At 38.8% G+C, this 9,897-nt stretch overlaps 1 protein-coding gene across 2 annotated transcripts in view; it reads left to right on the forward strand.

The window, feature by feature from the left end:
* The window catches only part of COPB1 (COPI coat complex subunit beta 1), a 32,000-nt gene extending 23,487 nt beyond the window's left edge, over positions 1–8,513 (forward strand). For both annotated transcript variants that reach the window (XM_042441563.1, XM_042441554.1), the window contains 6 exons: positions 1,130–1,274; positions 1,834–1,953; positions 2,162–2,307; positions 5,617–5,706; positions 6,509–6,664; positions 8,185–8,513. In XM_042441563.1, coding sequence (XP_042297497.1) covers positions 1,130–1,274; positions 1,834–1,953; positions 2,162–2,307; positions 5,617–5,706; positions 6,509–6,664; positions 8,185–8,244 — 717 coding nt within the window. In that variant the 3' untranslated portion in view covers positions 8,245–8,513. The remainder of the gene's footprint in view (positions 1–1,129; positions 1,275–1,833; positions 1,954–2,161; positions 2,308–5,616; positions 5,707–6,508; positions 6,665–8,184) is intronic.
* The last annotated feature ends 1,384 nt before the right edge of the window (positions 8,514–9,897 follow it).

The following is a 9,897-nucleotide window of genomic DNA, read 5'->3' on the forward strand; positions in this document are numbered from 1 at the left end:
TTCCTTCTTGTCCTCTATCTAGCTAGAGTTATTTTTAAGGAACATCAGGAGGTTGTAGAAGGAGGTCTGAAGAAACAAAGACTTTTGGTGTTAGGTTGCAGCGATGTTCCTCAAGTAAACAATGCAGTATAACGAGCTGAGAAAGAATGGGATTCTATTTCGGCCGATCCTGCTATAGCAGTGTGTGCCTGCCTACAACAGACAAAGTAAATAGCATCCCTTACCAAGTGTGCATGAATAGGAAAGTCAGTAGAAGAGTAGAAAGCAGGTAAGCCTTGCCTATTCACTTACTCCCTGCATATTAAAGAAATATAGATCTGTAAGTTTGGTCACCAAAGTGAAAATCATAAGAAAAGTGGAGGCTGGTGAAAGAAAAAAAAAAATCCATGGATGCATTTTGGAAGAAGCCTTCAAGAGGTTTCTAGAAGTCATAAAATGCTTTTGTTTACTTCTACAAGGGCTACTTGACCTGATTGTTTCGTTTCACATGTGCATATTGTTTGCTTTAGATAAAAGGTTTCTTTCAGTTTGAACACATAGCCATTGTAGTCTGGACAAGCATGCAAAGAGACCTTGCAGCACCTTTTAGAATAGCAGGGAGAAAGAAATAAGTTACAGCAATATAGCATGTACATTTCTATACAGCTTATTAGTGAACTCAGCACTTTCTAAGCGATTTACAATCTATAAACTGATTGCAATCATTTTACCAAACTACAAAAGAATGGAAGGCTGAATCAGCCTTGGAGCCTGGGATTAAACTCAAAATGTTGTGGCTGCATTACTAGCATTTAACCGCTCCGCCACCTGGGCTCCCTAGAAGTTGGTAATATAAGCTTGTGTATACTGAAGGCTACTTCCTCAATTATATCTGAGGAAGTAGACTTAAGTCTATTAAAGCTTATGCTACCAACTTCTTTCTTTCAAAGGTGCTACAGGTTCCATTTGCGTGCTATTCTTTCTGTTATATTTCTTGTACCAAATTTTCTGTTAAAGAAGTAATGCCTAGGAACACTTCTACTTGGTTACCTATATCTCCATTCAAAAGTAAGCCCCATTAAAGTCAGTGGGGTTACTCTTGCAACACAAGTACATGATTACAGGCAAAATCTCTTTTCCTGTTTCACAGGTGACTCAGTTGACAGGCTTTTCCGATCCAGTTTATGCCGAAGCTTATGTTCACGTCAACCAATATGATATAGTATTGGATGTGCTTGTGGTAAATCAGACCAGTGATACTTTGCAAAATTGCACACTTGAATTAGCTACATTAGGTAAATAACAATGCTGTTGTTGTTGTTGTTGATGCTGCTGCTGCTGCTGCTGCGGGCCTTCAAGTCAACTCTTACTATTAATGAACTTATAATAGGGTTTCCTTGTCAGCATTTATTTAAAAGAGATTTGCCATTGGCTTCCTCCAAGGCTGAGAGAGTGTAACTTGCCAAAGGTTACCAAGTGGGTTTCCATGGCCAAACATGGATGTGAATCCCTGGCTCCCAGAATTCTAACCAGTACTCAAACTACATCCCACTGGTTCTGTATGTCTTCAAGTTGACACCAGTGTATGAAAATAATGTACTAGGGTTTCTTGGGCAAGATTTCTTCAGAGGTTTGCCATCACCTTCCTCTTAGAAGGGGAGTGTGTGATTTGCCTAAGGTCACCTAGTGGGTTTCCATGGCTAAGTGGGAATTCAAGCCCTGATCAACTTGGAAACCTAGTTTCCTCAGGTTTCCAGCACTCAGATTACTACACCATACTGGCTCCTGTTTGTACAATTAGTTGTATTTGCCCTCAGTGGTTTCCTTGGCTAACTGTTAAACCATTTTAAATAGGTGATTTGAAGCTTGTTGAAAAACCATCTCCTCTGACACTTGCTCCCCATGATTTTGCCAATATTAAGGCCAATGTGAAAGTCGCTTCTACAGAAAATGGAATCATTTTTGGTAATATTGGTAAGCATCTTCTGTATTCTGCATGAATCCAAGTGTATTAAACATAATCCAAGAATTCAAGATGCAGAGTTTAAAACATATGGAAAGGCTGTTTTTGAAGCGAGATCTTTGCTTTGAATTGGAAGATGTGTAAGTTTGATTCAACTTAAAACTTTAAAAGTGATGATGTAGAGTTGTTCAATTTCTGTTGATCTGTTTGATTTTTTAGTGTATGATGTTTCTGGAGCAGCCAGTGACAGAAACTGTGTGGTTCTCAGTGACATACACATTGATATAATGGACTACATCCAGCCTGCTACTTGTACTGATGCAGAGTTCCGTCAGATGTGGGCAGAATTTGAATGGGAAAACAAAGTGAGTTGTCTTTGGTTTTGATTATTCACATTTTAAAATATAATATTGTAAAAAAAAACCTTTACTGAGTTGTGTGAGGGTGGCACCTCTGAAGCTGCCTTTACCCTCCATGGCAGATTTCTAGGGAACAGCTGCAAATGGAAGAAGAGATGGAAGTACTCCATACACTTTGCATGTGTCCTTCTGAACAAACCAGTCACCATAGATAGCCCTTTGGATTTGAGCCAATGAACTGCTTTCACTCTGACTTTTTAGGCAATTCCTCTGTAGAAATATACTTTGAAGATTACTCCTGACATGCCCAACTATCATTTAAAACAATATGTAGAATTTGGGGTTATGTAGAACTATTAGCTGATCAGGGTCTTTTGTAATACTGAGTATAATGAAATATATGATTTTATACTGCAAGTGCTGCTGAAGATAGTATGACCCTCTTTCTCAGATTATTATCCCATGTAAAAGCAGTATTCAAAAAATGTGTGTACGCCAGTTTTGCCATATTTTGGTCAGTCCTCCACTGTTTTAGGTCCTAGGAGAGGCTTTTACTTCACATGGAAGCAAACTGATAATTAAATTCTGATTTATTTCCTTGTCACATAAACCCTTTCCTAGATCTAAAATGGAAAGAACTGTAGCAAAATTGTCTCCCCTGTACAGTCACCCTCCTTATCCACGGATTTTTTATCCATGGATTCAAGCATCTCTATTTTCTATTTTATGTAAGGGACACAATTTTGCCATACCATTGTATTTAATGAGACTCGAGCATCCATGGATTTTGGTATCCATGGGGGATCCTGGAAGAAAACCCCAGGGGATAACAAGGACCCACTGTATTTTGATTTAAATTTTACTGGGGGGGAAATGCCAGCAATGAGGGCTGCCATGAAAGGAGTATCTTTCCAAGCATCTGCAGGGTGCCAGTTCTCTAGCCCTTTCTTTTACTTTTAGGTTTCCAAGAGTAATCTCCATTACTTTTTATGTGACCTAAAGGTGACTTCATATAACTAACTTGTAACATTTCAGATGGATACACACAGTATGTGTGTGAAAGAAAGAGAGAAATTTGCTTCCCATTACCCCCTTCTACCTATATATTGGGGGCTTGGGTTGGAATCAGAAAAATATATTTTGTGCAGCATTTTCATGCATGCAGTAACATGCTTTAAAACTTAGGGAATGTACTGCAATTAAAGGATACTTATGTACACTTTAGTATGAATAAATTTATTACTGCACACATGAAGTATCAACATACTGTATCAGGTATCCAGGATCTGTATCCAGTATCAAAAGTGTTCTTGTTGTGTGCCTTCAAGTCATTTCCAACCTATGGCAACCCTAAGGTAAACCTATCCTTCCAGCTTCAGTCGATCTTGGATGACACCGATTTTCTGGACCCATTTCAAACCGGCTTCCGGGTGGGCTATGGAGTTGAGACTGCCATGGTCGCCTTAGTTGAAGATCTCCGTCTGGGCATGGACGGGGAGCGTGTCCCTGTTAGTGCTCTTGGACATCTCAGCGGCCTTCGATACCATCAACCATGGTATCCTTCTGGGACGCCTGAGGGAGTTGGGAATTGGGGGCACTGCTTTGCAGTGGTTCCGTTCTTACCTCTCGGGCAGATCCCAGATGGTGGAGCTGGGGGACTGTCGCTCCGATAGGAGGGCCCTGACATCTGGTGTCCCTCAGGGAGCGATTTTGTCCCCTATGCTATTCAACATTTACATGAAGCCGCTGGGAGAGATCATCCGGAGACATGGGGCGCAGTGTTATCAGTACGCTGATGACACCCAGATAATTTTCTCTATGTCTCCGACTGATGCAGTAACTAAGGATGGCATCGCTCCTCTAGATGCCTGCTTGGCGTCGGTAATGGGCTGGATGAGGGAGAACAAACTCAGTGTGAATCCAGGGAAAACGGAAGTACTGGTGATAGGCTCCCCGGTTTCTGGTGGTGAGATCTGTCACCCGGTCCTGAACGGGGTCACGCTCCCCCTGAAGGACTCGGTGTGCAGCTTGGGAGTACTCCTTGACTCGTCGCTCCAGCTAACTTCTCAGGTGGATGCAACGGTCAGGAGTGCCTGTTATCAGCTTCGGCTGATACGCCAGCTGCGTCCCTACCTGGACCGAAAGGACCTAGAATCTGTTGTACATGCTTTGGTAACCTCTCGATTGGATTTCTGCAACGCGCTCTACATGGGGCAACCCTTGTACCAAACCTGGAAGCTGCAATTGGTGCAGAACATGGCAGCTAGATTGGTCGCTGGGAGCTCCTGGTTGGACCATATAACACCTATTTTAAAAGACCTTCACTGGCTGACTATTCGCTTCCGAGCTCAATACAAGGTGTTGGTTTTGACCTATAAAGCCCTAAATGGCTTGGGCCCAGGGTACTTGGAGGACCGCCTCTCCCCATATAATCCGCCTCGCACACTCAGAACTTCCGGGACTAAATTGTTGGAGGTCCCTAGGTCTAACCTTTCGCGGACCTCACAGAGGGCTTTTACTATTGCTACCCCTTCTCTTTGGAATACGCTCCCTGCAGAGCTTCGCTCCGCCGCCTCATTAGCTGTCTTTAAAAAACAGCTGAAAACATATCTATTCCGGCTGGCCTTCCCACCTTAATTTGTTTGTTTATTTTTCCTGCCCCTTTTTCCCTTTCGACCCTGGATTGATTTAAACTTGTTTCCTTTTCTTTTGCCCCTGACATGTGTATTTTATTGATTTCCTGTTCCTGTTTTTTGTGGTAATGTTTTTAACTGTTATACTGAATTTTAATCTTGTATTGAATTGTTTTTTATAAATTTTGTAAGCTGCCCTGATCATATCCATGGAAGGGCGGGGTAGAAATAAAATTTATTATTATTATTATCCTGGGGCTTTGGCAAGATTTGTTCTGAGAGGGTTTGCCTTAGCCTCTGAGGTTTAGAGAATATGACTTGCCCAAGAACACCCCATGGGTTTCCATGGCAGAGTGGGGATTCAAGACCTGTTCTCCAGAGTTGTAGTCCAAGGGTCAAACCACTACACCACTCTGTTCTTCTATGGATCAAAATACTAGTATAAAAATACCGGAAGACAAATTCGTGATATAGGCTATCTGAAAGGAAATGAGAACTATAGTTATGGTAGGCAATAGTATTTAATTATTGAATTATAGTTAGTACAACTTGAATACTAGCTGAGATTTACGATTTAATTTCACAGACAAATCTCTGTGCATTATATATTGTAACATTTAATTTTATGAAAGAAAAGAGAGATTGGGAAGTCATTGTCCTTGTATTTCTATATTTTTTAAAGGTTACGGTTAATACAAATATAGTGGATCTGAATGAATATTTACAACACATATTGAAGTCAACTAATATGAAATGCCTTACCCCAGAAAAGGTAAGCATGAATGACCATCCAACCTCTGTTTCAAGACCTCCAAGGAAGTAGATTCCACCACTCTCTGGGGCAGTCCATTCTACTGTTGAATAGCTCTTACTGTCAGGAAGTTATTTCTGATGTTTACCCGGAATCTCTTTTCTTGTATTTTTAATCCACTCTGTTCTATTCTCTACAACAGCAGAAAATAAACCTGTTCCATGTTAACATCCCTTCATATATTTATGGTTATAATTTTGGAGTTTTTGCTCCATGCTCAGTACTTATACTGTTTTGAGGACACAACTTTGAGTCCTGTCTATGTGTGTGTGTTAAAATTTGTAGAGAGAGAAAGAGAGACTGAGAGAGAGAGACAGAATTTAAAATACTGTATAATGAGAAGATCAAACTTTAACCCAGGAATGAGCAACTACAACACATTCAGGGACCAGTTTTCTATTCCAGGAATATGTCAGTGCCTGGACAGACTGCTAAAATGCCAAACAAACAAACAAACAACCTAATTCAGATATAGCCAGAAATTTACTTCCGATTTTGTACAATGAATACATCTTTAAATGCTAAAGAGTGCAGGGGGACCTACAACATATGCAAAAACCTCTGCAGGTTTCTAGTAAAGACAATTCACCACCTTTCCTATGTCAGAAATGGGCAATATTGAGAGTCAGGAAGGCTTGAGTGTTACAAAAATAGGATTGATTGCCACGTAGCCCAAGGGCTATACTTCTTCAAAAGTTTGGCTGAATTGTTCCTGTTGGAGTAAAACACATTTCCAAAAGGTTATAAATTCTTGTCTTTCTAGGCTCTTTCTGGATATTGTGGCTTCATGGCTGCCAATCTATATGCACGATCCATATTTGGAGAAGATGCCCTTGCAAACGTCAGCATTGAAAAGCCAATTCATCTTGGACCTGATGCACCAGTTACAGGACACATAAGAATTCGTGCAAAAAGTCAGGTAACAGTATTTTCTGTTAAACTCTTCTTTTTTAAATTATGAACGTACCACCCCAGTCTACAGTCTTTGTTTGAAGTTCACCATTTAACATTAGCTATAACAAGTTCTCTGGTTGCTGTTTTTCTGGATAAATTTCAAAGGGTAGAGTGGTGCTATGATCTCAGTCCATCATCCTGGATGGCAGCTCCAGACCAATTTCCAAATAAATATTTTATGGGATGTAGAAAGGCACATCTGTCATTAGCAGATAGTTGTGTGAAATAGAGGATTTTTTAAAAACATACAGAAAGGTATCCAAAGAGCTTTTGGAAGCTTAGAAGGATTTCTTATATCTTTATATATGCCCCCTGAAAAGCTGCTCCCAAAAGATTCAGGATTGTCAGGAATAATGTCTGGTATGGTGATGGAGATGTACTTAGAATGCATTTATAATTTATATAATATACTTTCTTTATTGTTGATATTTATAGGATGCTATAAGAATTTTAAAAAAAATCTGTAGCAACATATAATTAAAATAAATAAATAATGTGATTATCTAAAAACAACGATAAACCAATCTAATTTTTAAAAAAGAATGTGATACAAGACAAAATCAAACCAATAAAAAACAAGGGAAAAACTGACGAACCAAAACCAACAAAAAACAAAAACAAAGCATGAGTTAAAACTACTAATATGTGAGGGGGATTAAAAGGCCTGGGAAAACACAGAAGTTCTAGCCTGTGGGTGGCAGAAAAATATGCGTGTCAGGCCAATTTCCTGGGTGAGGGGATCCAGAACTGCAGGACCACCCCTGAAAGGATCTCATCTCAAGTAAGCCACTTTGTGGGCTTCAAAATGAGGGACCATTGGAGAAAGGCTCTTCTAAATGGGCACCCCTGGGGGGGGAGGATATTCCATCAGATACTAAGGTTCCAGGCCACATAGCACTTTATAGGTCAGAACCCTCACTTAGGAATATAAACTAGACTGTGATTGAAACCTGCTCTTCAGGATAGAAGGCCATCTTTCTTTACTACTTCACATCCAGAATATAATTTTATATTTCTGTTCCACAATTGTATATCCTACTCCTTATGATGTTATGAAAATTGATCCTGCAGAAAATTATATGACTTACTGAGGTGAAAATGTATTTTCTTTTTGTGGAAATATGGGGATCAAATTATTACTATATTCTAGAAAAAGCATATTTCCCCTTAAGTTTAGATGTATCTCCCTCTTCTTCCCCAGTAGTGCTTCTTGATGCAATACAAACTTCCTTTCATTTTGTTTTGAACCTCATTGCTGTTATTGTGACAGCATTTACATTGACAAGGCAAAATAACAACCTATCTACAGTTTAATTCTTTCCTCATCATTTTACACAATACACTAATCTTAAATGTCCTGCTTGGAGCCATGAATAACAGATGTTTCAGGATAGATGTATAAATGAAGATACAATTCTGTTGAATATTACCTGTTGCAAAACTACATGAACTATTACCAGCTATTGTTTTTCCTCTCTTTTGCAGGGAATGGCACTAAGTCTTGGTGATAAAATTAATCTCTCTCAGAAGAAAACTAATTTATAAATACAAGATTCTTCTGATCAATTATAGTTAAGAGCTTGGAATTTTGCTTGTTGGAGTCAGGACATCTTGTATTCTTCTCTTTCCTTTGGTTGTAGAAGCTGATCTTCTTGTGCTGATTGCATTCCAGCAAATAATTTGTAGTTTTTACTTATCACTCCAAGATCATTGTTGATAAAAATATTAAATCTGCATTTTTTTCTTAATGTCCTTAGAAGTTACGTTGTCTAGTCTCCTATATGTACTATTTCAATAAAATGACATAAACAAGTTCTGACTGACTTTTTAATCACACGCTACTTTGGGACTTGTTAGATTTTGGGAAAGATTTCATTTTACTGTTGAGAGAGGATGAAACTCCTGGGACAGCTGAGCACAGTACTTCTTTTCTGTTTGAATAAGGCTGCATCTGCACTACAGAAATAATGCAGTTTGATGCCACTTTAACTGCCATGGCTCAGTTCTATGGAATTCTGGGGTTTTCTCTGACAGAGAAGGCTAAATATCTCACAAAACTACAAAACATTTCACAAAACTACAAGTCCCAAAATTCCATAGCATTTTGAGGCATGGCAGTTAAAGTGATATCAGACTTCATTTTGTTCAATAGAGGGACAGCCTGCACATAGAGGGACATACTTGATGTGCATGGGGTTTCTCTTTATTGAAATGAATGGGTATCCCTGTAGATCAGGAGGCACATTCTTTCCATCATTTGGAAAGCAGAGTAAGAAATTCTAGCTGAGCTGCTTCATTTTGGACTTCTCCCTTATGAGATTGGGAAACAAAATGATAGCACTCAATGCACTGTCAAACTTAAGAGGTTTCATATACAGTAGTAATATTCTTTCTTAATCAATTGATAATAAGAATTTAGGATTCTACATTCACAGATCTTTTTTAAAAAACATACATGTGCAGCCCAAACCTGAGCCATTTAATTCTGTATATATCACTATACCATCAGTCTTACAACTGAATTCATATATTGAAGGGTATTTTATGAGGCTATAGAAATATGCTACTTGTGAATAAATGATGACACTATTATGTTATCATTTAGATACTTAAATTGTAAATGTGGTAAGCTTGCTTAGACAATGATCTGGTTTATCAGAAAGATGGAGGGGGAAAACACTGATAACAGGTTTCTGCCACATTGGAAAGTAATCCTTCTTCCCGGACATGTTGATTACTGGGGTGATGCCAAGACTTTATCCGTATGATTATCTGGTGCTGATACTGAACCTAGTGATTAGTACAGAATATTGTAGAAACATGTCTCATATTTTACATTGTCTTGAATGCACTGCTTGTACTTATAAAATGCCATGTATCTCAGATTCTTTCACAATGAAAGCAAAAACAAAGTGATAAATAATCTTAGAGGATAACTCTGATGACATGTCATCCCAGCATGATTAACTGGAATTGTGGTAGAGACTTTGGAACAGTTTAAGGATTTTTAAAAATTTTCTCACTTACGTGTGAACACTTTGAGTGCCAAGAAGCGAGACATGTTCACACTGGTCCTTCATACAGTACTTAAAGAACATGTGAAATTAACTGCTATTGGTATGATAAAAAGTTTGGAAAATGAGTAGGCATGTTTATAGACAAAAGATCCAATGAAGAGCTTTCAGCTATGATAGCAAT

The sequence above is a fragment of the Sceloporus undulatus genome, chromosome 1 (genome assembly GCF_019175285.1).
Source record: "Sceloporus undulatus isolate JIND9_A2432 ecotype Alabama chromosome 1, SceUnd_v1.1, whole genome shotgun sequence".
In the NCBI taxonomy this organism is placed as follows: domain Eukaryota; kingdom Metazoa; phylum Chordata; class Lepidosauria; order Squamata; family Phrynosomatidae; genus Sceloporus; species Sceloporus undulatus.